The sequence below is a fragment of the Ursus arctos genome, chromosome X, assembly GCF_023065955.2.
Source record: "Ursus arctos isolate Adak ecotype North America chromosome X, UrsArc2.0, whole genome shotgun sequence".
NCBI classification, from domain to species: Eukaryota; Metazoa; Chordata; class Mammalia; order Carnivora; family Ursidae; genus Ursus; species Ursus arctos.
In genome coordinates, this window is record NC_079873.1 from 119675689 (window position 1) to 119702365 (window position 26677).

General features: G+C 47.3%; 1 protein-coding gene across 1 annotated transcript in view; it reads left to right on the forward strand.

Moving 5' to 3' along the window:
- Positions 1-2421: 2421 nt before the first annotated feature.
- The window catches only part of GPC4 (glypican 4), a 102561-nt gene continuing 78305 nt past the window's right edge, over positions 2422-26677 (forward strand). The window contains exon 1 of the mRNA XM_026520615.4: positions 2422-3102. Within this exon, the coding sequence (XP_026376400.1) occupies positions 2943-3102 (160 nt within the window). The 5' untranslated portion in view covers positions 2422-2942. The remainder of the gene's footprint in view (positions 3103-26677) is intronic.

Consider the following 26677-nt stretch of genomic DNA (forward strand, 5'->3'; position numbering starts at 1 on the left):
CTAGATAGTGGTGATGGTGGCACACCTTTGCAAGTGTACTAAATGCCACTGAATCGTATACTTTAAAATGGTGAAAATGGTAAATTTTATGTTTGCGTACTTTACCACAAGGTAAAAGCTCCCCCCAAAGTGCTATATGAGGGTTAATCACCTTGAGAAGTTGTTGATTCTTACATTCTACGTGCAGCGCCCAATCCATTTTTTGGGCATTCAGAGAACTTACAGAATAGGCGCAGCTCCACTGAGGAGCCTCTTTGTAAGAGAAGAGCTGGAGTGGGGGTGAGGGGAGGAAAGGAGGAGCTGGGGGCCATCTGAAAAGGGAAGCTGGATGGTATTTGTTTCGTAGATTGCCAGTTGTTCACCCTGTTTGTATTTAAATGAAAGGAGGCTTTGAAGTGGGAGCCGCCTCTGAGCAGGGCTTGGGGTTCCTGTCTTGTGTGGTAAAGTTCAGACTTGTCCAGATCCGTTTGTAGCCAGAAGTTACTGTTTCTGGTGGAAAAGGCTCAAGTTTTGGTTAATAATACATGAACAGGAAAATGCAGGAGTAAATCGGGGGGCAAGGAATGAGTTTGGACTCCATGGTTTGGGAGGACCTTTTTTTCACTTATGGTCACTGGATTTCATTTTGTGATTACTGTTCGTTGCATCTCAGATTATATCATCTTTGGTAAAGAACATCTTTAAGTAAATGCATCAATCAATGAAAGTTAAAAGTGCTGGGCTAAGCCCTAGCAATAATTTAAATGATATTGGTTTGAGAAAAAGGTGGACTATTTGAAAGTCTCTTGGAGGGGAGTTTGCATGTTTAGAAAAAGTCCTCTGTTAGTTGCAGGGGTAAATGCTCTGCCCAACCCACAGAAATTGTAAGTTCCACTAAGAGGTCACAATCTGTTTACCTTGATGATCTCCAAGAGTTAATAAAAATGTACAAGAGTTTACAGTGGGCATTCAAAACAACAGCTGACCTAAGTTTCTACAACTCTACCGAGCCAATACGTCAACATGGTTTACAAAGAGCAGTGGACGAAGTCTCAACAAACCCTATGAGGGTGATAATTGTAATGATGGTTCATATCTTCACCCTATGTAATTTTATGGGAATTGAGAGTCTAGCCAAATAATAAGTTCCAGCCCCTTTTATCTGCCCAGTTCCCAGCACACTCCCGAGGTGTCTGAGGCACTTCTCACCCTAACCTCTTAAAGCAGATTGTAACAATAACAAGGGTAATGACAAGTTCCCAATCTGCACAGTTCCCTTCATTAAAGGAGCCCTGGGAGCTTCAAAAACACTCATTAATGGAATCTGACAAAGCTGGGAAGGTGGGAAGACTCGTCCATTTCCAGTTTTCTGGTGGCTAAGTGGAGACTGGGTCCCAGAGAGGTGTGAGTCTCTCTCAAGAAGCTTGAGGGCAGAAGGGGATTGGGGGTCTTGGGCTACCTTTACTCCAGGTGACCTGGGAGTGTAGCCCAGGGTTCTGGAACCATGCCCCAGCTGCACACTATTAGCAAGTCACTCCTCTTCTCTGGGCCTCAGTTTCCCTACATGCACTAGAAGGATTTGGGCCAGGTTTCCAAAGTCTCCGGGGTCATCCCTGACTGTCGCATCGCCTCGCGCTTGGTTGTGGGGGGCGGGGGAGGGCTCTCCCACTTCGGGGTTTGGTTAGACTTGTAGCAGAACCAGGCGTGGCTGGGGGAGGCGGGGGAGGAGAATGCCTGCCGGGGTTCCGAACAAGTCGGTGCTCATGGAGCACCGCTGGATGGGAAGCCGGTCTGAGAGGGCCAGGTGAGGGTCTAGGGCCAGCTGGGACTCCGAGGTCCCCTGGTGTCTGCAGCGGAACAATGCGAGTCTTGCCAGAGCCTTCCCCTCCTGGCCCAGGAGCAGGGCGGTTAGAGGAGACCTCGGGGCTGCGGGGCGGCTGGGAGGGCAGGTATCGAGGCGGGAGGGCTCCGCCCGGCTTTGGCCCACGGTCAGCGAGTCAGGTGGCCGCGCGCAGAAGGCCTGTGACTCGGGCGTGGGCTTCGGGACAAGTGCCCAGGCGCGCGGTCCCCCAGGACTTGGTCCCTGTACCCTGGAGAAGTTAGCCCTCCCTCTTTGGGTAGGGGGAGGCGGGCATCTCCCGCCTCCCGGGGGAGGAGAGGAGGGGAGGAGGGGAGGAGGGGAGGAGGAGAGGAGGAGAGGAGGGGAAGAAGGGAGGAGGGAGGAGCCCTGCGGGGCGTGTCGCGCGAGGGAGCGCCGCGCGCCCGGTGCGGCCCCCTAGGAAGTGGATTTGGCCGCTCCGGATCCTAGCCCGCTTCCAGGTTTTCTCCCGTCCCGGCCCTGCGTGCTCCCGCCCGTCTCCGGCCCCCCCGCCGCCCGCCCCCTCCCCTTGAGTGCCGCCCGCTGGGCCAAGTTTGCCGAGCGTCGCCGCGCACGCCGACCAGTCAATCAGCGGCGGAGCTGAGGAGGGCACAGCCGCGCGGCCGAGGGCAGAGTGAGCCGAGCTGAGCCAGGAGAGCGGACCGGCGCCGGGCAGCCTGAGCAGCGCGCAGCGAGCGCCCGCCGCCGCCCACGCCCTCCGCGGCCCCGGCGGCGCCTGCCACCTTCTCCTTCCCCGCGCCCCTGTCCTGCTGCCGGCCGGCGCGCCCCGTCCGCCGCCCCGCGGAGCCCGGAGCCCACCGGCCCGCGCCTCCGTTCCCGTGGGCCGCGCACCACCTCCACGCCCTCCTCCTTCTCCTCCTCCTCCCCCGGCCGGGCGCCTGGCACCGGGGACCGTTGCCTGACGCGCGAGGCCCAGCTCCACTTTTCTCCCCGCGTCTCCTCCTCCCGCTGCTCCCCCAACTCCTACCCCAACTCCTTCGCCCTCTCGCTCCGCTCGGGAGCCCCCGGCCCCGCACTCCTCGGCCCGCTCCCGCCACTCTCCCCCGGTCCCAGAGGTGGGAGCGCGTCGGCCCCGGCCCGCACCATGGCCCGGTTCGGCTTGCCCGCGCTTCTCTGCACCCTGGCCGTGCTCTGCGCCGCGCTGCTGGCTGCCGAACCCAAGTCGAAAAGTTGCTCGGAAGTGCGACGGCTCTACGTGTCCAAAGGCTTCAACAAGAACGATGCCCCCACGCACGAGATCAACGGTAAGTGGGGACCCTCGGGAGGCGTGCGCGGAGGCAGGCGCCCCGGGGAAGGGGCCGCAGAGCCCCCCGCGCGGCCGCAGGTAGACCGAGGGGGGGGGGAGTCATGGGCAGGCGGGAGAGAGCGCGAGAGCGAGCCCCGGCGCAGCGCGGCCCCCCGGGACTGCGAGTGGAGGGGCGCCGCCGACAGGCCGGGTGCCACCCCGAGTCTGCTCCCTCCCGCCGTGTCTTCCCGGCCCCGGGGAGTCCCGAGGACTCTGGCCCGCAAAGTGCGTGTCACCGGCTCCCTTGCCTGTTCCGGGTTGAACTTATTGGGCTCCCCGCTTTGTTGTGTGGGTGACGAGAGGCCGGGAGGGCGTGAGGGTCGCCGGTGGTGTGTGTGTGTGTTGGGGGGAGAACAACCTACAGCTTGCCAGCTTCCCGGGGACGCCAAACGTGGAAGTCGAATGGAGGTTTCATTGATGTTCTTTAAAACACGCTCTCCCCGCCTCTCTTCCACCGCTGACGCGGATTAGGAGTTTTAGTAGCTCCAGCGGCTTTAGAAGTCGCCTTTAAAAAGCAAACGACTCTCCACTCCTCCAATCCCTGACTTTTGGGAACTCTCCTGCTTTCCGGAAGGTGCTGGACGGGAAGGGTACTTCCACCCCCCCCCTTTCTTTTTTTTCTCACCTCATTTTCAGGGTTAATTGCACATTCAATTACAAACCTTTGAAAGGACTGACTACAGGAAACCTGAATCGCAGTTTGGAGATGGTTATGCAAATGGAGAAGCCTTAGCCTGTGAAAAAGTTCACCGGATTTCGGCGTTGGGGGGTGCGTGGGGTGTTGGTGAAAGCCCTTCTTGGAGCGCTGGGGAGGCTGCTTTTCGGCGGGCGCCCTTCGCCCCCCCTCGCGAGGCCGGCGGCTGCCGGTCCACTCCGGGTCGCGCTCTCATTCGCGGAGGGCAACTGTTGCGCGCAGCCCCGCGGGCCGCGCTGGGGCCGGCGGCGGCGCAGGTAGCCCGTTCGCCCTGAGGGTTCAGAAAGAACCAAGAATCTAATTGGCTGCTGGCCAGCGTAACCTAACGGAGGAGAGAGAGCGAGAGAGCGCGTTTCGAGCCCCCGGGGGCCAAGCCTCCATTCCGAACCTTTCATGGAAGTGGGGAGAGCGCGCCTTTGCCTCTCGGTGCTGGTCACCCGGGTGGGGCGGGCAGGGGGCCGGCAGCCAGCAAAGGAAATACTGTAATTTTAACCAGGCGCTTCCAGAGGCTTAGGAAGACGTGGGGGTCATTTTTTGGAAGGGCTATTAATAACCTTGGAGATTAAGTGCAGTCATCAATTACATATAAATTGCAAAGGTAATTGAGGGAAGTCGCTGGGCACTTTCCCAGTGTGTTCGGCATCCGCCTAGAAATAGAACTCAAGAAATTGCAGGAGCAGCCTAGGAGCCCCGCTGCACCTTGGCCGTTATCAAATAACCCGCACACCACTGATTAGAGACTGTTTGCCCTTGAGCTGCCTGTCTTTTTGGGAACTCAAGTATGTCCTCACAGCGGCACGGTTTTATTGGTTGCGGAGCCCTGAAAAGCCCTCTTTCTTTCCCCTCTCCCTCCCGCCCCGCCAGAAAAAGTGAAGTGAACCAGCAGCCACTGAAGCTTGGGGGCTCCACAGGTCAGACCTGGGGTCTTTGTGCCCTGCACGGTTTGGGCTTGGGCCCAGCAGAGATGATTGGCGTGAAGGTTACAGTTGTCATTCCCACATTTTGAAGGGTTAGATGCAGCGATGCCCTTAATGGGAATGTGATAAGTTTTCATCTTCCGCTCCTGCAAACAATATGTGCCTTTGAGAGGGATTGGAGGCATTCAGGGAGTGGGTTGTGAAATCGCCCTCCCCACTTTCTCCAACTTGGCTCTGTGCAGGCTCCTCATGGCAGGACATCTTCCGCAGCCAGCATCTCAGGAAAAAAGGAAGTTTGAAGGGTGCTCAGGGACCGTGCTAGGTGTTCCCTTTGATTGCCCTGGTCGCCAGCAAACACCTGAGCGATATTGTTGCATATATATCTAACTGGATATTTTGCCCCCAAAGATAGGAGAGTTATTAGTGACCAGCAGCAGGAAATGGAAGCTAATGTGCTCACACCCAAAACATTTTATTCTTTTTGTCTTGTCCTTCATCTCCCTCCCAGGGCTGCTGCTTTTATTTCCCCTTTTGAATGACCTACTGGACTGCATTCTCCTGAGGAACAAAGGAAGTGCCTTTTTAGCTGGAATCCTTGGAAGACCACCAAGGACTTTAGCTCATGCCGTGCAATTTCGCACCACTTTCAACAATAACAAAAATGCATGACTGAATGGCTCAAAAATGTGGAGTGTTAGAGGCATTCATTTGAGTCTAGGACACTGTCACAACACAGACAGACCCAAGTAAATACCTTTAGACGGCCAGTATAGAAACGGGGTAATCTTTACCATCACCCTGGCCTGGCCAGATGCATACATTAGCCTTGTCTTCCCTGGGCTACACTTGGATAATTTTGGTCATTTTGGGGAACGTAGTCCATATAGTGACTTATATACAGCCCCTGTCTGAACTGCCAAGCACTTTCCGTGGCCAGGGGTGTGTGTGTGTGGTGGTGCTCGTGGTGGGAGATGATCTATTTTTTTTAACATATATGCAAAAAGTCCAGGATTGTTTTCCAGGCAAAGGGTCACAACGCCTGGGTCCCTAGCGCCAGGCTCAGCCCAAGGTTAAGGTTTTATTCCCGATGGCCTTGTACTTGCCTTCTAGATCTCTGAACAGGCTTTAAGAATACTGTGTTCTTAAGGAGGCCCGTCTTTTTAGATCATAATTAAGATAATTTGATGTGCCCTCGAGGGTGTAAGGGAGTACATCATGCTGACGGGGCTTCAGGACCCAGGCGAGGTCCCGCATAGCCTATCTGCTTGACACCCCCCCCCCCCCGAACTTACCAAATAATGGGTAGATCAAAAGGGATCTTTAACACAAAGGATAGGTTTTTGTTAAGCTTTCAATGGGCATATCTTTTTGGAGCACCTACTATGAGCAGTATTCTGTGCTGGGCATCATGGAGGCAGCAGAAGTGCGGGGGGGGGGCTTCCAGGTAGTAGGGAGACAAGCCATGCGTACACAGAATTGGAATGCGACGGGGAGTGGGAGGAGTACCATCCGAGTGGCACAGATGAAGAGTAAGGAGCTCCCGCCCACAGAGTTCCAAAGGAGAAGGGATTTAGGACCAGATTTTCAACTCGGGAATGCTAGTTCACTAGTGAAAAATAGTAATACTGATGATAATAGGAAATTTAAAAATCTAACCATTTTCATTGTGCCTCCCTTCCATAAAGACAGGGTTAGAGAGATGCAACAATTGGCATTTAATTTTTTTAATTTTTTAAAAAGTTTTTATTTAAGTAATCTCTGCATCCAACATGGGGCTCGAACTCATGACTGTGAGATCAGCAGTTATGTTCTCTACTGACTGAGCCAGCCAGGAGCCTCAACCATTGGGATTTTATTACTAATCTAATTTTTGCTGAAATTGTCTTTAAGTGTGAGGCAGTTGGTTAGGGATTTTTTTTTTAAAGATTTTATTTACTTATTTGGCAGACAGTGAGAGAACACAAGCAGGGGAGTGGTAGAGGGAGAAGCAGGCTTCCTGCTGTGCAGGGAGCCCGAAGCGCGGTTCAATCCCAGGACCCTGGGATCATGACCTGAGCCAAGAGCCACCCTGGCTCCCCTGGTTAGGGATGTTCTTAAGCCTGCCATAGGTCTCTTTCATAGGGACATTGAAGGATACCAAGGACAACTTTGTGTCATAGTTGTGATTTTGGAGGTTTTTTTCCTTCTTTCTTGTTCCCATTCATGTTCATGAGCAATGTACTTGCAGACACACATATACACATATGTATGCCTCAAAGGATTCTGGGAATGACAAGCTATGTTAGGATTACGTGGCAAAAAGTGTATGTGTGTGTTGGAGAGGTAGGTATCCTTTCTGATACTGAGTTGATTATTGTATGTAAGACACAGCATATGTCCTCAAGATTTGCATTTCCTCTTTCCCACTTTAAGTAGGTGGGTTGGATTTTGCAGAGAACTTGTGATCTTCTATTCTGTTGGAATTCTCAGTTCGGCTCCCTGGGTTTTATTTAAGAAAGAGGGTCTAATTGAGCCGCAGGGCCTGTCAGTAGAGAGATTGTCCCAAGTAGTATTGGAACTACTTCCTGGACATGCTCAAAAAAGAACTTAATAAAAGTTCTGGCTTATGCAGCTCAATCTGTAGTTAGAACATACAAATATAAAATGTTTGATTCAGCATAATTACTATTTTCCTTTTTTATTTGACTCACATTGGGTTGCATGCAATTTCAGGATTAGCTGGAGACTAGACTGAGGAATGAAAAGGAAGTTTCTTGTTGTCTCTACAAGGGAAACAACATCAGCGTTAATCTAAATCAGTTGGAAGGGAGTCTCTGGCTCCCCAGTAACATTAACTGTTTTAGCACTGAGATTGTTCCTGCATATGTTCACAAAAAATGCTATTTGGCCTCAGGAAAAGAGCTTGTAGCTATTGGTTGCTTTCTCTGGACCTGGTCCTAAGCTAAGGGCTTTACATATTTCCTCGGTTAAAATCCACAACAACCATATGAAGTTAAAAGTATTACTATCTTCATCATTTTCCTCATTTTATGAGACAAGGAAACAGATTCAAAGGGATTTGGAAATAGATTCACAGGCTCAGAGCTAGTGAATGGTAGAGGTGGGACCCGAACCCAGGTCTTCCTTGACCCAGAATAACAGTCTGTGCATTGTTGTACAGGTCACAGAGTGCCTCCCCAACACCCATGGAGGGCTGGCTTTAGAAATAGAAGCTACAGGAGGATCATTGACCAGCAAAAGACCATCCCAGCCCTGTTCTGATGCTATGATGGAGAGGAGCCAGTCCTGTCCTTTGCAGGCAAAGTGTTCATACTCAGCCACAGACAACCTAGTGTTAACAGTAGAAGGAATATAAATTGTATTTCCTGGGCCATGGGGGGCCGGTGATGGTTTCTGAGGAGGGGAGTGTAACATTAATCATACTGTTTTAGGAAGAGAACTGGTACCCCTGTGAGTTAAGGGTCGGTGAGGTGGGGGAAGGAAGGCAGTGAGAGCTATCAGAAGGCTGTTTGAAGTACGCAGTTCTCTTTAAAAATTTTTTATTTTAATTCCAACAGCGTGAACATACAGTGTTCTGTTTCAGGTGTACAATACAGTGACTCGACAGAAGTATGCAGTTCTTTTTTTTTTTTTTAAAGATTTTATTTATTTATTCGACAGAGATAGAGACAGCCAGCGAGAGAGGGAACACAAGCAGGGGGAGTGGGAGAGGAAGAAGCAGGCTCATAGCGGAGGAGCCTGATGTGGGGCTTGATCCCATAACGCCGGCATCACGCCCTGAGCTGAAGGCAGACGCTTAACCGCTGTGCCACCCAGGCGCCCCAGAAGTATGTAGTTCTTAACTGGTCTGCCTTCCTCTCGGCTTGTTACCCTCTCTGTCCGTGCTGGGTGGCCCCAGCTTCATTGCCTCATTGCAGTGCTTTGAATGGAGCCTTTCCTTTGCTTTGAGCTTCAGTGGCTCCAAGTATCACAAATGATACTTTCATTAAGTTACCTCTGAACTCCCCAGAGTTAACGTGCCCTCCTCCTCCTCATTCTTTGCTTGAATCAGATCGATGGTCTTTGCACGGAACTGTCTCGTGTTGTAGTTAATTGTGCGTGCAGGCACCTATGTGCCTTCTCAACTGTAAGCAACTCGAGGCCAGAGCTGGCAGCCCCTGGTGTTTTGAGGATGAAGTGCAAGAGCTCAAGGCAATATTTGGGAAATGCGCGCCTGGTGGGAGGTGGGGGATGACATAGACAATTCTCTGCCAGGATCCCAGTGCCATAATGGGGTTTACGCTGCCTTGATGATAGATTGTCATCCCATGGTCTCTTGCTCCTCTGGGAATCTTTTGGAGCTAAACATTCCGAAGTGAAATAAATTTAGAGTAAATCTCCGTGATTAGTTGGTATAGCATATAATAAATGTTTTTATTCTTTTTTTGGGGGGGGTGGAGGACTCGTCTTAACCACTTCATTAATAACCACTTCATTAATAACTATAGGAATTTTTCAGCAAGATTCAGAATTGTTTTTCTTCTTGCTCTGAGGTCTACTTCTTTAAGGAATAGATAACTGAGACTTCCGTGTTAGGCAATTGGGAGCAAATTTAGAAGAGTAATTTAGCACATCAGATTTGGCATGGAGAGCTGTTCAGGGCGCATTGGTTAACTTTTACAAAATAAAATCTGAAGTTTATTGTCTTTACCAAGCAGAACACAGGCTTAAGGATATCAGAATATTTTATATAAGCAGACCCATGAAAGCGTGCACAGGTAAGAATGAGCATTTTCAATTCCACTTGGCTAAGCATCTGTTGCTTACTACAGAGAACATGAAAGTGCAGAAAATTCATGAAGCGATTCCATCCTGGAGGTAATTTGAAATGTTATATTTAAGTTCTGATGCATTTAATTCAGCAATCTGGTGGGAGAGAAAAATCAAAGCGATCCATCAGCCAGGTATTCAACTTTTGAAAAAGAAACTCTAACAAATGTTAGAAATTAGGAAAAAAATTGAATGGAAGAGTTACCAAAAAAAAAAAAAAAAAGTCAATAACCTCCAGGAAGCCTGGAAACTATGTAAAAACATCTTATTGGAAGCCCAGATAAATGTGTGCCAGACATCAAAAAGACCAGCTGCTTGGGGGAAGAAAAAAAGAAGCCGGCATGACTAACTGGCAGAGTAAAAGAGGCTGCTTCAGGGGAAAAGGAATCTTTCACAAAATGGAAAGAGCTTCGGCCAGGAGGAGAGGGGGAAGGCCATGAGGTACGGCAGGGCAGGTACAGACTAGAAAGTGAGCGAGCCGAAGGAATTGGAGGTGCACCTTGCAAGGGATTTGAAAGAAGGCCCGTGTGAGGATAATGGGGAAGAGGGTGGGCTCAGTGAGTCCAGCCTATCAGAGGAAAAGCAGGATGTCTTCTTTAAGGGGAAACCATGCCTGATTAACCTCTCCGAGTCCTTTTTGTTTTTTGTGTTTTTTTTAAGATTTTATTTATTTATTTGACAGAGACAGCACACAAGCAGGGGGAGTGGGAGAGGGAGAAGCAGGCTTCCTGCTGAGCAGGGAGCCTGATGCCTGGCTCGATCCCAGGACTCCTGGGATCACGACCTGAGCCGAAGGCAGATGCTTAACGAGTGAGCTACCCAGGAGCCCCAACCTCTCCGAGTTCTTGGAGAGAAAAGAAGTGGATGCAGGGAAACAGGCAGACATAGTTTAGGCTTTCACGAATTATGCAATGGGATTCCAAGGCAAAGAATATTCAGAAAATGCATTTCCTTTGGAATAGGTGGGGGATGTTGGTTTACTGTGGAAAGAAGAAAATGGGAGAAACCCCATTGTCCTTGATGGAGTAGTTTTTACATTGAGAGGACGTGGTTTTCTGGAAGGGACAGTCCTAGCTTAACCCTGACAGATTTGTTGTCTGATACCTTTGCTCAGGTTCTTTCTCATTTGTCTGAAAAATGGGAGCAGGGGTGTGAGAATGCGGTATTAGATCAGGGATTGTCGACCCTGGCCACACCTTAGGGTCACCTGGAGAGCTTTTAAAATCTAATGGCTGGGCACCACCCCAGACCAATTAAACCGCCCTTTCTGGCAGTGGGGCTAGGTCACGATCATTTTTAAAAGCTCCCCAGGGGTCCCAGTGAGCAGCCATGGTTGAGAACAACTGCCCTAGATTACATCTGAGTCCCTTCCATTTCTGAGATTCTACGGTTCTAAATTTTCCAGTGAAATTCATCATGAAGTATTGGCTCAGAAGGGAGCTTTAATTTAGATGCAGTGCATGCTCATTTTAATTTTGGTTAACTTGGAATTAAGAGGAAGGTCTGCTGAACTTGGAAAAAAATATTTTTTTCATCAAGATGCAAGTGGCACAGCCTGTGATGCTTCGCTGTGGGTAGAGAAGTAAGCCTAGGCCATTGAGAGTACTTTGGAGAGCATTAGAAAGGAATCCAGTCTTGCTTGTCGTTTATAAAGCGTCAGTGTGCTAGGTGATATTTCTTCCCTTTCTCTTTATTGGGAAAATAAAAAAGATCTCTTTATCCCTTACTTTAATGTCCTCTTTGCCATGTGTTTATTCTCTTCAAGTATCTTATCAAGAAATAGAAGTACAGTAAATCCCTAGGCTTCTGGCCGGCACAGCCATCCAGAACACAGCTGGGAATGTGGAAGTAAGCAGAAAAGCTACATGATGGAAACAGCTGTCATAAAGTCCGTGCATTCTACTCGGAGACAAGGCCTTCGGGAGTTTATCATCAGCAATCAATGAGTGAATAGCTCTTCTATCAAGACAGCAAAATGCTAGGTGCTCGGGATTCAGAGGTTTAAAATGAGTCAGGCTTTTGAGGTGCTTGCGTTCCAATCGCGTGGATGAAGAGAAGATAGAACGGTTATCTGGCTACCCAGTCCCTGGCCGATGAGAGGTAGCCGGTAGTGCTGGTGGGGGAGTGGAGGGGTCACGGGGGGATGGTTTTAGAGGCAGGCAAGACTTGACATCTGGGAGAAGTTGAGAGTGAAACTTGGTGGGGGTGGCCAGAAGCTGAGCGGTAGACCCAGGACTTGCTGATCTTGGCAGTTCCTTTCCGTTCCTTGAGCACTTCTAGGATGGGCAATGCTCAGAGGCTGCTCCCTAACCCCTGAGGGCACGAGGATTTTTCAGGGCAGTATTAAATAATGGTGTGTAGTATCGTTAAATAGAGTAGACTTTAGAAAGAGTAGACCTTTTTGAAATCCAAACTTGCTCTTGAAAGAGGAACGTTCAGTTCACGTACACATTCACCCCTGCAGGGCACCTAGTTTTCCAGTGCTGGATCGATAAGGAGTCAAGTCTATGTGTCACTTTGTCCTTTTCTTAAAGAAGTTAAAGGCTGTATATTATTAATTCAGTGGCTTATTCACTTCAGAGCTTTTGGTTGGTGATCTCGTTCCTCCACACGTTCTCTTCTAAGTCCTCTAGAACATCCAAGTTCCTTTTGGTTTCTTAATGATGTTACTGGCTGCCACGCTCTGCCTGGGACACGGGCATTCTGACGTGAAGTCGCAAGAGGCAAGAGCTGGTTTGTGGTTAGAGGGGACAGGTTTAAATATTTGAATATTGATTTCCCTTTTATTTTTTTTTATTTTTTAAAGATTTTATTTATTTATGTGACAGAGAGACAGCCAGCGAGAGAGGGAACACAGCAGGGGGAGTGGGAGAGGAAGAAGCAGGCTCACAGCGGAGGAGCCCGATGTGGGACTCGATCCCGGTAAGCCGGGATCACGCCCTGAGCCGAAGGCAGACGCCTTAACGACTGCGCTACCCAGGCGCCCCTGATTTCCCTTTTAAACATTTACCAAACTGAGTAAATGGGTAATGGTAATTAAAGAAGCATTTGAAGTTAAGGATAGGAGAACACACATTGCGTGGTCCTTGTCTTTGACTATGTGCCTTATTTGAACCTTAAGAAAAAAGCCCTTCTTTGCCTCGTCATGCCCGATCTGAGGCCATGTATCTCCAGTTTCTGTCACACTGCAAGTGTTTGAGCCACGTTTGTGGTTTGAAGATAAGTTCGAGCGTGCTTTTCGACTTTTGTATATTTCGAATATTTCTTTTTGTCTCTTTTCAGTGAACTCATGTGAAGCTATTTATTTTCAAATTTCTGCATTCAGTCCTAGACCCCTAAATAAGAAAGGGCGAAAGGCAGAATCCTCTTTTTACACCTAGAGCAGAGCGTTCCTTCTTGCTCGGGGGCAGGAGCAGAGTACCTCATGTGGTTTGTTTTATTTTTTTTTTATTTTTATTTTTTTATTTTTATTTATTTTTTTTAAAGCATTCTTTTTTTTTTTAAGATTTTATTTATTTATTTGACAGAGATAGAGACAGCCAGCGAGAGAGGGAACACAAGCAGGGGGAGTGGGAGAGGAAGAAGCAGGCTCCCAGCGGAGGAGACTGATGTGGGGCTCGATCCCAGATCGCCGGGATCACGCCCTGAGCCGAAGGCAGACGCTTAACCGCTGTGCCACCCAGGTGCCCCTCATGTGGTTTGTTTTAATCCTGGTGGACCAACGGTTGCTTCTTACGTCGTCTGTTCCAGAAGTCAGGGGGATCTCCGCTGCACCTGCCGAGGTGCGCTTAGAAAAGCGAGGCTGCTTTTGCTCCTGTCCTTGCTTCCAGCTTTCTACTGGTGCTCACTTCCCACTGCTGCCTCAGGAGGCTGGGGGCAGGCCCTGGGCAGGCTTGGTGTCTTCGTCTAGTCTACCTCAAGGTCACCTGGCCTCACTTCATCCCAGCCCTCCTTTTCATTCTAGTCCTTTCTTCTCCCAGCTGCCCTGTCCGTTGGCTTTCACAAGCCTCTTTAAGCCTGGCTTCTTTCTTCTGTGCAGGGCTTCTGGGCTCCAAGGAAAGGACTGGAAAGTGGTGCCTTTTGGACTACAGAACTTTCCTTCATCTTCCAAAGCCTTGACATGGGCATCCCAGCAAGCCTTAAGCCACAGGACTTTTTTGTTTTTTTCCCCCCTTCAGTGATTGTTTCTATCCTACCACAGAGTTTGTCTCCATTTGCCTTTTCAGCCTGGTGTTTGGTTAGAGACGAAAACAAAGCGCCGTGTCCTTGCAGACTGCAGTGTAAAGCATGTGGTTAACAGTTACTACTTGCAATGGTCCAGTCTGAGTGGGAGTATCATTTTTCTTGGCAGTCACTTCACAGAAAGTCCTGCTTCTTTGGTGCCAGAATAAGCAGTCATTACATTCCTTACAATTTATAGTCAAATTATTATCTGCTATTGTTAAAATTGCCTTAATTATAGAATATTTCCCCATGCTAAGATCCTAAATTGCAAAACAAGACAACTTTTCAGTGGTGTACTTTGAGAAACTGTGCTTCGGAATCACTCCCTGGCTAGGGCGTTGGAGGCTCTGAGGAGGAATAGTGTTTTGTGTTGAGGGGGAGATTTTTTTTTTATAAGGGGAGCAGTGCAGGAGGCTCCCTTTAGACTGAATTTGAACCAAAGGCCCCCGGTTGGCTGCTTTGGTTACTGTTTTGCCTCGTTTTCCCCCAGTTTGGAACTAACTTTTTCTCTTTCCTGCCCCTTCAGGTCCGATGGGCCTAGACACTCTGGGAAGAAGGCTCTGCTGATTGATCACTAAGCAGTGTGGCAATCTTAGAAGATGGCCTTGTATCTGTCCAGTTGGAGGGCAAACAAGGAAGTCACAGTCTTCCAAAATAAGGGACTGTGTCCGTTTTCTTGTGATCTGAACAAAGAGTCAGGAGACGGGGCTGGGAAGCGGCTTCTGTGGAGTCGCCCTTCCATAAGCTCTACCTTTGGACGCTGCTTTCAAGATGTATCCAGAACCTGTCCTCCTCTTACCACCAGCGCGGCTACTGTTCTGGCCTCCTTTCCCATCCCCTCTTCCCCTGCCCAGTCTGTCTCAGCACACAGCCAGTGCCATCCTTTTCTGTTGACCCTGACTCAGACCATGTCATTTCTCTCCTCAGAACGCTCCAGGGGCTCCCCTTGCCATCCAGAGGGAAAGCCAAAACTTCCGAGGCCTTATGCGGTCTGCTCATGGGCCCCTCCCATGCCAGCCCACATTGTCTTCTTTTCTGTCATTCCCCCCAACCCCCCACCCCTATGCTGGTCTCTCTGTTCCTTTGCCCTTATCCTCGGTGCCTAGAACACTGCTCCCAGATAGCAGCAGGGCTCACTCAAATCTTTTGGGGCTTTGCTTACCTATTTCCTCAACCGAGAAGCCCTTCCTGCCCTCTCTGTAAAGTTGAACTCGCCCAACACACTTCGTCCCTCTCCTCTGCTTTATTCTTTGCAGTTGGATAACTATTTCCAAGGAGAAGCCCTTGGTCGTGGGAATGGTGATGAGGGTGAAACACAGATTTCTTGAGCATTTCTCCCCGTAGGGTTCTTCTCATCTCCCAGGAGTAGTGCTTTTAGACACCATGATGAGGACCCCCACTAGATACGCAAATGGCCAGGGTCTTGTTTCTGTCATTGGGCTCTGAGGTGAATTCTGGAGTACTTGGTGCAGCAGTGCAGGGGAGATGGGCTAAGTTAGTGAGCCTTACATGGGGCACTCTTCTCTGGCGCTAGACCGCAGCCATCATTTCAAGGATTGGGATTCCATGGGCACTGCAAAATGCAAAGTGAACTCCTGTGTCCTTTTTTTCTGTACTCGGAGTGGTCTGCAGAAGAACCGCCCCAGTACTGGGAGTACTAAAGCCTCGAGGATCCTGGGAAAGTTTGGCGTCCACTTTTATGCCCATAGAGACCACAGAAATAATCGGTGTTTTTTGAATGATGAGTGGCTCAAAATGAAACCCTCTGGTGCAGCAGTGATTGTTACAGAACTCTGGTTCAGCAAAATATGGACCAGATGCACCTGTCAATTGATAGCAAACTTCCAGCCCTCCCCAAGCCTGTAGTAATGGTGACCAATATGCAGAGGTTGCCCAGAGGGGAGGAAGGCAAGGCGCTGGCTTGGGGAGATAAGATTCTAAGCAAATATAGCCCCAGCAGTAAATTTGGGAAGGAGCATCCCCGCCATTCACCTCAGCTCTGAGAACAGGGCTTTCTCCATTTTAAGAAAGATGGGTTTTCAAATTACGTATTTTTTTTTTTTTTAAGTAGGCTCCATGCCTAGCATGGAGCCCAACTCGGGGCTTGAACTCACAACCCTGAGATCAAGACCTGAGCTGAGATCAAGAGTCAACACTTAACCAACTGAGCCACCCAGGTGCCCCTCAGATGACTTGTTTTTAAAATCGAAATATGATTGATATTTTATAAGTGTATTTTATACGTAATCTCTCTGCCCAACATGGGGCTCAAACTCAAAACCCTGAGATCAAGAGCCTCATGGTCAAAAAAAAAAAAAAAAAAAATCCACATGAGCCAGCCAGTTGCCCTGTGATATTTTTCAGAATTTTAGATTAATACTGTAAATGGGACCCTATTTTTGTTAGTTTGTTCAGAACCTTAAAGCCCTAATGAGGAACTGAGGCTTGGATTGTATATGGGCTTGACCTGGCAGGTTTACCCAGAGGGCCGTGAGGCATCATGAAATCCCAGTATTTTCAGTGTTTCCTGGTGACAAGCCAGTGTTTCTAGCCATCTTCTAATTCAGACCCGTCTAGTTTTGAAGGGCAGTCTGCATGGCAGTGACACAGAGAACTGACTGCACTGTAGTAAATTGGGGGCATATGTTTATACGCAAGGGCCAAGTCTTATTTGGACATGGAGATTAAAGTTGCCCTATTTTACTTTATTTAAGATTTTTTTTCAAGTAGGCTGTATACCCGACGTGGGGCTTGAACTTAGATCCTGTGATCGAGAATTGGCATGCTCTACCAATTGAGTCAGCCAGGTGCCCCTGAAAGTTTTTATTTTTAAAATTAATTAATTAATGGAAAGCACAGAAGCTGAACAGCAAAGAGAGAAAAGTTTTAAAAAAGTTTTTTTAAAGATTTTATTTTATTTATTTATTTTATTTATTTTATTTATTCATTTGACAGAGAGCACAAGCAGGGGAGCACAGGCAGAGAGAGAAGCAGGAGCAAGGAGCCCAACATGGGGTTCAAGCCCAGGACCCTGGGATCATGACCTGAGCCGAAGGCAGATGCTTAAGTGACTGAGCCACCCAGGCATCCCAGAGAAAATAATTTTTTAAAATGAGGGTAGGAGCATCTGGCTGGCTCAGTCAGTAGAGCATGTGACTCTTGATGTCCAAGTTGTGAGTTTGAGCCCCATGTTGGGCATAGAGCTTACTTTAAAAAAAGATGTAAAAAAAAAATAAAATTGCCCTATTTTGAATATGAATTTAAATATAATGATTATGACTTGTGGCTTGTTTATCTCGGCTGGGCCTGTAATAAAAAGGGTTTACTAAAAGCACGTGAATGGCCTAAATACAGTATTAGGAGTTATTTAACGCGGGGAGGGGGGGAAGAGTATGTCCGAACACTTTAGGAACAACTGTTTTAATTGAAATCATTGTGTTATCAGTATATCTCTGCTTATTAAAGTAGGTCTTCTAAGTTGCTTTGGTTGTCGATACTTCCAGGGGAGGGGTCACTTAGTGTTTGAAAGTGACAAGTGTGCATTTCTTTGTAGAGATATTGTGTAATTGTAGAGATACTGTAAAATATTGTATAATTCAGCTCATATTCCCTTAAATTAGTCAAATTTATAGAAGGCATTTCTTTTTTTTAAGATTTTATTTCAGAGAGAGAGAGAGCGCGCGTGCATGCAGGCAGGCGCACAAGTTGGTGGGGGACAGGAAGAGAGAGAAGCAGACTCCCTGCTGAGCAGGGAGCCCAGTGTGGGGCTCGATCCCAGGACCCTGAGATCACGACCTGAGCCGAAGGCAGATCCTTAACCCACTGAGCCACCCAGGCGCCCCTATAGAAGACATTTCTATAACTGACCATATTAACACAAAAGACTAGGGGCACTTCTGCTGTTAGGACAGAGTATTTGTTTTCCTTCTTGACGTTCCAGCAGCTGTTATAGTCTCGTATTTTGCAGAGAGGGAAAACAGCCCCCCAAATTGAGATGTGTTTTTAATGTGAGAGGAATGCAAGCTGATCACTAAGAATAAGGGGAAATGATTGCATTTGGCAGTTATTAATTTCAGAAATGTCTTTGAATCTGTACTGTATGCTTGAGGGTTATGCCAATGCTTTGTGGTTTCCTGGGGTGACATTTAAGAAATGTAGATTTAGAACCCACATTTCGCCAAATAGAAATTGCCTCAAGTATTAAGTATTTTTCCTAACAAAAACGGGTCGTAAAGGCATTTTTTGCCATTTGCAACAGTTACTTGATGTGTGATCAGAGAGTTATGTCAAACCTTAAATTTGTCTAATGTTGTGTATTTAATAGTGCTCTTGTGGAAGAAAAGTGTAACCTCCAACCGCAAACAGTTTCCAGGGACCTTTCAAATGTACTTCAGGTCTTTCAATTGTGATTATTATTCTTTGAAATGAAGGGAAATTTTGATCAATTTAAATAAGGAGGAATAGCAAGGCATTTTACTTCAGATAAATGTGAAATGTTGGAAATTTCTTCAGGTGCCGCATAACATAAGTGTGTTTTTTAGTTGTGCTGAATTCTGTCCACTGAAGCATTTGACTTGGTGCTCGTATTCCTTTTTAAACAATTCACTGTAACCCTGACCAGGCCTTTCTCCTCCCTCTTCTCTTTCTCTCCTCATATTTGTTTTGTTTCATCAGTCAATATTGATCATTTTTTCCCCATTTAACAGAAACAACCAAGAAGAGACTGGCATGATTTCATCAGCCTTCTAATTGCTTTACTAATGGAAATCTGTTGGTCCTTAAACATCAAGGGTGCAGTTTTAAAAGGAACTAGTGACCCACCCTTCAACCATATGTCTTTAATTTTTCAAAATCTGGCAGGGCCTGACACTTTACGAAGTCATGTCATTTTCTTCCAAGGCTTTTAAATTTTTAATTGTAATATAAACCCTACCTCCTTAAAATTATTTAGTCCACAGTCAACAAGATTCCTACAATCATGGTGATAAGTGTTGCTAATTATTATCTTAGTCATTGTAGACAGCATTTACCGAGCACTCACTATGGACCTTTTTTGAATGCATTATGTAGATGAACCTGTTTTATATAAACAGAAGAGAAAAAGACACATGGAAGGAAGATGGAATAAAGAACTTGAAAAGCAAGGCTATCATTACAGTGAATGAGCCGTCCACGCGTGGCCAGTAGGCTTTGCAGTTAGCCGAGGTAAAACAGAACACTAAGTTCGCTCTGCCTTTTCTGTTTACCTGATCAAAAGAAACCTCAACAGTTCCTTAGGCGACACATTTCCTTCTTTTTGCTAAACCTAGAAAGTATTTGTCACGTAGATTCTTAAGCCCAACAGTAAACAGTGTAATCATCAGTGTCCTCAGTGATTTCAGTACTTGTACTGATGTGCCATAAAAACCCAAAGAAACAGTGCTTGAGAAGTCCGGGCAGGCTTTCGGGTCCACGGTATTGTCTTCAGTCTAAAGAATCAAACTCTTCTTATCTTTGTTGGTAACTGCTTTCTTTTTGTGTATGAATTCATATCTCTTGGTCTCTGAGTCCAAGCTCTCCTGCTCAGTAGCCAACAACACCGTGCTAACCGCAAACACAGCCGCCTGGAGTGACCGGAAAGCCAGAGTCGCACACCGGGAGGAAGGTGAGCCCGCGGGCTGAAGCCACCTGAGATCTAGGAATTCAAACCGTCCGGGGGATGTGGACAGTACTTCCTCTGCTCCTTCAGCCATTTCTCATTTCCTTGCCCTAACTCTGCTCTTGGGACTTTGAACCTGGCACTGAGTTGTCGTAGTGTCATTTGGCCTCCAGAGATTATGGTTTATGGTAGGTTAAATTTTTTCCAATTGAGAAGATGGTATGACAACAATAACAAGGAGTAACTTCTAGATCCTTTGCATATCGCGGTCTGTTCCCTTCACACGTGTATCCGTGTGCACTTGGTTTAAAGTGTAGTACATACTACTTGGTGGATCTATTCTTTTTAACATAACATGAAAAATGCCTCAACGGTTACGTACAGTTCTGTACAGTTACAGTTCAAATGGCCGCATAATATTCCCCAGAGTAAATGTGCCATCATCTATTTTGGGCTCCCCATATGGACACTGAGATTATTTCTGGTGGTTCGTAGGTGCGCACGTTTGTGTGTGTTTGGTTTTATATTGAACGCAGCAGTGAGGGTCTTCATTCCTACGTGTTTGGCTTCTGTTGCATAACTTCCTTAAGTTCAATTTTATGATGAGTTTCTTGTGTTTTGTTTTGTTTTAACTTTCAGAAGAGGTGAAAGCATGCACCTTCCCCTCTTGCCGAAAGCCCAGCTGAAGCACAGCACACGCCAGGCCGCTGTGTTCCAGATCTGCAGGGGGAGGGAAAGGGGAGGAAATCTGAGGTTTAACTCGGGTTGTTGGTCAGCTCTAAGAGTTCACTTTTTCCCTAGCATGTCCCAGATGCACCCTCTCTGAGCTCTTGCCAGGAACCTGTACCTACTTTGGTTCCTAAAAACTTCGTTCAGCGATATTCCCAGAAACAGCTAAAATGTTGGCTGTCAGGAAGGGATTCAACCCAAAGGTGAGTACAAATTAGTTGCTCGAAGGACAGGGCCTTTATTCCGTGGTTCTTCTGCCCTTTGATTGGAGCAGAATTTCTCACATGTCTGTGTGTCTCATCTTAAAAAGCAAAACAAAACAAAGGGGAAAAAAACCCAAACAAAACCCTTCCTAAAACATTTGTCATCTAAACAGAACTTCCTAGAAAGCAGTGTCATTGTTTCTAAAAGGAGGAGCTCGTAATAACCCTCCATTCTCCCTCCTCTCCCACTTTTTTACAATGAAAAGATTTTATGACTATTAGTTGTGAAATGGCTTAATTCAGCTTCTTATTCTTTATGGAAAATGACTTTGCTATGCCTAATGTCTGCCTCTGGTCACAGGGCGTTTCCTGTGTCATTGGCTTCCACGGTTTGTCTGCTTGCAGCTTTGTGATCCGGGAGGGTACAGTCTCGCCTTTTCAATTGTCTGCTTCGTCTTTTATCTTTCAACAGGTCCTGGAAAGAAATCGTCCAACGGCTTCTTTCCAGTGTCAGTGTTTGAAAGATCTGTGGCTTGCTTTATTTTGACAGGTGGCTGGTGAAAGAGGTGCTTTTAAAGGGCGGGGTGGTGGAGGAGGGGCATGTGGGGCGGGGGGGGGGGCAGGGGGAGAGGAGCAAGGGTAGCTGCTGCTTTTGGGGCTGTCTGACAAATGGCGGGTGATTATTATGCTCTTTTCCCTCAATGGGGCCTTGAAAGAAGAGTTTGCCAATAAGGCCTGCAGTTGAAAAACAGCTGTACCCTTTTTAGGACCTTTTCTGGCTTTTCTGCCTTTTACTGGGGTACCCTCTATGGAAACAATGAGGACCCAGGAGACGCGGCTGAGTAGATGAATTTCCTGTAATGCACAGGAGGGATAAATCATTCACAGCCTCGCTATCCTTATCAGGAGGAGCTGTCCCTTTGAGAGTCCAGGCCAGCATGGTGTCCCACTTGGTCCCAGGGACCCCGGTGTTCGGGGCTACTTCCCAGTAGCCCTGACTTGGCTTTAACTTTGCTTTCTTTAGTTGAGACTAGCTACCGGGGTTAGCAGATTGGCGAATGAAGGGCTCCTGGATGAATTACTGCTTCTTTGTTATAAGTGAAAGCACTCCCCACCTCTTGTAACCTTTGGTTGTTGGTAGCCTCCTGAGGTTGTCGCATCTAGGGTTCGTGGGACTTCCTGATGTCAGAAGAATTACAATGATGTAGGTATCCCTTTAAATCTTCCCTCCTATGCCATACTCCCACCCCCACCCCCCGCCTCTCCTGAGCCATTTATGTTCAATTTATGTCTTGTTTCATGTGCACAGCACAGAATTATACAATAATATTCCAGGTGGTTTGAAGAAAGGTAGAATTTTTCTGATTTCCATGTCCTTCCTCTGTACATGAACAATTTTTTTTTTGATATTGTCGACTACAGTACATTTAACAGATTAAAGCCTGTTAATAATTAAGAGCAAGATGTAGAGTGCAAGCCAAGTAGTGTATAATAACTAAAAGGACCTGGGATCCAGGCAGTTCTTTTCCAGACCCCCTTTTCTTGCGCTCTCCCAGTCCCGGCTTACCAGTGGCCTCTTGAGAAGAAACGGAGCGCTCAGTAGGGTGGATGCAGGGAGCAAAAGCAGTCCGCATTTGCCGTTTTGTGCTAGAACTCTGGTGTAACGATGAGTGGAAAGGGGGCCATCTGCTGAGGCCGAGAAAGCTTTCTGTCCTTGAAGGGAGGCTTGTTGCATGTTGTTTGAGGAATTCACGGTAACTTCTAGAGCCCTGATACTAAAGATGTCTCCATCTCATAAGTGAAGGCAATTGATAGCAATAACAATAATAAAAACGTGGTTAGGTTAGGGAGGGGTTTCTAGGAACCTGACAACATATGTAGAGCTTTTAATTCCTTGTCCTGACCTTTGCAGAAGTTCTAAGCTACTGTCTTTCCAGTTTCATGATGAATTTCAGAATTCATTACACTCTAAGCAAGCTGATTTTTGTCTTGTTTTGTTTTGCTGTTCTTTAAGTGGACACAAGCTATAACATAAGCACATAAGCATATCCCTGCCTGGAAGTAGAAAGCCTTGGGCCCAGAGCCAGGAGACCTGGGTGCTGTTCCCTGCCCTGCCACCAACCGGCTCGGTGATGGGCATTCAGGAAGTCAGCGTGTTAGGGCCCCGTTCCTGGTGTTCAGAAAATGAGGGCTCTGAACTTAGCTGGTCACTAAGATCCTGGCCAGCCCTGATATTCTGGGATTCACTGCAAAGGCGTTGAGAACTGATGAGATGATCTGGAAAGATGAGAGGAATAGGAGGAAAGTCCTTTCCTCATTGCATATGTATTCTTGAATACAATAAAACCTTGAAATGAGCAGTTCTGGGTAACTGAGCTTTCTGAATGGTTTTTGTCTCCTTCCTTGCCGTCAGCTGTCATTCTGTGCTGTTGTCAGTGTGCCTGCTTTTAGCCACTTCTGTCCCTCCTCCTTGGCTGCTTCCCTTGTGGTCTTAGAAACCGTAGCATTAAGCTCATCAGAACTCTATGCCAAGTAAGCGCACATAGGTTGTGAGGAAGGGCCTCTCCTATGACTCCAGCCCTTGGACTTGGGCTGATCAGAGCCTTTGGGGGCTTATTTTTAGGCTGCGGATAGGCGATGTGTCACTATATCCCCATCTGTCTTAGGCTAGACATTATAGTTAATAAGCACATTTCTCCTCTGTGCTAATTAATTAAGAAGGAAGAGCAGGTGGATGAGAGGAGGCCAGGGAACAGGCCAAGGGGAGGGGGCTGGGGAGGGGCCACGGAGGCAGTCTGTCCCCAGATCCAGCCACGCAGCTAGACCTGCACCAGAAGACATCTCGTTTCTTAAAAGATTAAAAAAAAAAGTTTGAGGCAAAGAGCTAGGCCAAGGAGCTGTTTGAGAAGGTTGGGGGCACACTTTTGAAGCTTGGATTCTAAAGAGAAAGCTGGCTTGGGTGTGCGTCTCTGCGTAAAGCAGGGTGCTGGGCTGTACAAGCTGCCTCAGCCAGGACGTGTGTGTATGGGTTGCTGATCTGGCTGGTGCCTGGCACTGCACACCCAAACTTCTGAGAGGCCATGGAGACCCCATTCCCCTCGTCTCGGGGCACAGGCCAGAGTGGGAATTTGAACCAAACTATTCTTCCTTCAGAAAGTTACAAGCCGCAAGTCATCAACATCCAGATATGTATCCTTATTCCAGAGTTTCTTTAAACTGCCCCTGCACGAAACATAACTCAAATGATCAACCATTGTGTTCAGAATAGTCTCTCCGGCCGTCAGACCATAGTGGTATGGACCCACAATCTGCGGTGCTGGCCACATGTGTGTTTTGTGGTCCCAACAGTCATCTGGGGTAGAGGCCCTTGACCACTCCCCCTCATCTTTCTACCTTGCCAGTTTTATGTTCCCCTCTTCGCACACCTCGTACTCCATCTACCCGTGGCCAAGGCAGACTGCTCATTCCCAGAGAACAGCTGGGACTATCGCCTCTTCCTACTTCTGCCAGTGAAACATTTTGCTCATCTCACATAGACCTTTGCAGCCCTTTTCTCTGATATCAATGGGTGGACATCTCCCCTTCTTGCCCAGAGCATTCTGCTGTGAGTAAGTGGAGAAATGAATGGACATCAGGACAGTGAATTGTTCGTTTATTCCGCAAACGTTTTATTAAACATCTTTTGTGTGCCCTGCTCAGTGTCCAGTACTAGGGATATAAAAGCAAATAAGACATGTGCTGTATGTTAGCTAACAAAATTTAAATGAAATCAAAAAATGAATAAGACACAGTCGCAGTCTCAGGGAAATAATACTTTGTATTAAAATTGACGGTTGGTCTTAATTGCCTCTACAGGGTCGTAAGCTCCCTGAAGTTAGGTATCGTGGCTTGCTCAGCTTTATGATCCATCCCATCATGCTTTGCATACAGTCCCGGGGCTCAGTAACGTGTATTAGCTTGATTTGAAAAATACCCAACTTCTTTCCCATGACAAAAAAGGGCATACATTCCCAGAGGCCCTTTCCAAGGCAGCATCTTTGGCGTAGAGCTTTGATCTAACGGTGGGGATATTAGACTCTGAAGCACGTTCTTCCCTCCACGGCGAGGGGACTGAACACACTGAGGGTTAAGACTGCTCACTGCCAGGTCCAGGCAGGGTCGTCTTCTCAGTGTGAAGCCTCCAAAGTAAGAACTTCTGCCCACTTGTGCTCCTGGATAAGTGCACGCTCCAGCCTGCCACCTAACTTGTTGTGCCCGGAGTTGCTAGGGTGCCTGTCACTGCAAACCTGTGTTTATCTTGAAAGGGTTTGATGCCATCTCCTTAGCTGTAGGAGGGCCCAGCCGTAGAATCTTCGCAGGAGGAAAAGGGCTTTTAGACCACACACAGGTGTCGGGGGAGCCCAGCCTCTGATCACCTGGTTCTTGAGCTCGAGTCTAACATGAAGGAGGTAGAGCTGGGGATCGTTCACACTTGAGTGTAAATGGATGTTCAAAGTTAGAAACGGACGAGCTCACTGGGGGAACTCCGTTCACGAATCTGAGCCCTCCCGTATCAGGAGAATGAAGGGCTGTGACCTCAGAAGTCCGACATACCATGTGATTAATAATCAACAAACATTTCAAAGTACAAATGATAAAATTAAACCCAGCTCGCTTTTACAGGAAACCCTGCCTCTAGTACAAATTATAGACTTATTAGGTTTATCTGGCCATGCCTGTCCTTTAAGTGGTGTATAATTATTCCTAAACCTTTCAGGAAAGAATTTGAGAATAACATTTTAAACCCATAAGCCCTAATTCACTAACAAGGTGGAAATCTCATTTAGTCTTCTGTGGGCTCTTATTTATTTATTTACTTGATGTTCAGATATTAACCTTTACTCACCAGAATTGCTTCCAATTCTCTGCTGTTTCCACTCTGGCAGCAATAAACAACAAGGAATTAATATCACTACAGAATGCTTCAGGAGAATTATTTGCAGCATATAATTGAAACCTACTGCTGTCTTTCATGCAGCATTACTACAATAACAGGAAATACTGGGAGACCAAAGGGGAGAGACTTTCAGCCCACCCCCCGGGATAACTGTAGGCTTTTGTCTATAAAGCCACTTTGCTTTTGTGAACTGAGGCTGATGGCGTTGTGGCCAAGTGAGATTGAGTGGACATTTGTGACAGCAGGGTCCTGCCAGGGTCTGGCCGATTATCAGTCAGTGCGGATTTAAGCGGCCCGTTCACCAGAGGTGCGGGGACCCGTCCTTTATGTACTGCGTGTTCCAGCTTCTGCCGCCACCATGCCAGACTGCAGGAGGAGCCCCTGATTGAAGGGCCTGGGGGCTTCTGGCCGCTGCGCACCCCTGCCCCCCCCCCCCCCCGCCCGGCCCCGAGTATTAAGATAGAATCTGGTCTCTAATAGCCATGAGAATGAGCTTGGGGTCCCGAAGCACTGGGTGGATTAACGTGTGAGTTATTTTTTTTCTAAAATCTAATTCTGCATAAAATTAGCTCTAGTCTCAAAAACAAACTAAGCAGACTAGAAACTGGATGAGGGGGGAGTCCTTTGTACTCACAGAATAGGTACTTTTCCTTCAAGTGTGTCAGAGCGAATTAGGACTATTAATGCTTTAACAACTGTGCCGGTTATTGAGCTGGTCCTTAAAACAAGGGAGGCAAGGGGGGATCTGAATAGACAGATCTCTGACTTAATAGCCACTTCTCAGGTTGTTCTTTAGTCTCTGAGTATATGCACCTGCCTCCCATTTCCATTAATGGCATTAAGAGCTGCGTATCGTGTGTAATACAGGATCATCAGGGTCTTTATTGCTGCTCTTTGAAAGGGAATAAAATCATGTCCCTTTCATTCTCTCTGAAACATTACGTGTTAAAATTAAGAGCCCTTGTGCTTTGCCCAATTACTTTCCAGATAAAGTTTCTTGATAATGTGCCTCGAAGTAATTTTAATTTGAACAAGCAAATATGTATTCTTTGTTTAAACATTTTTCAATTCCATTTGTGTCCCAGCTAGAATCCTCTGAAAGAACTGCTTAGATTAAAAAAAGAAAGAAAGAAAACAACAAAAAAACCCCAAGTAAAATGGACTCCAGTGTCCTCACTGCTGTTTAACAGCCTCCCCTCCCCCGCAAGGCCCTCACACAGGAAAGCTGCCGCACAAAGGGCCGGCATCCGCGCCCTCCACGAAGCCCAAATCCCAATCCTATCCCTCTGCCAAACTGGTATTATTTTAGGAATGTCCTTTAATTTTAGCATTAGCTTAATTATACAGATGCGTCTATAATCCATCCACAAATCAAACGTTAGTT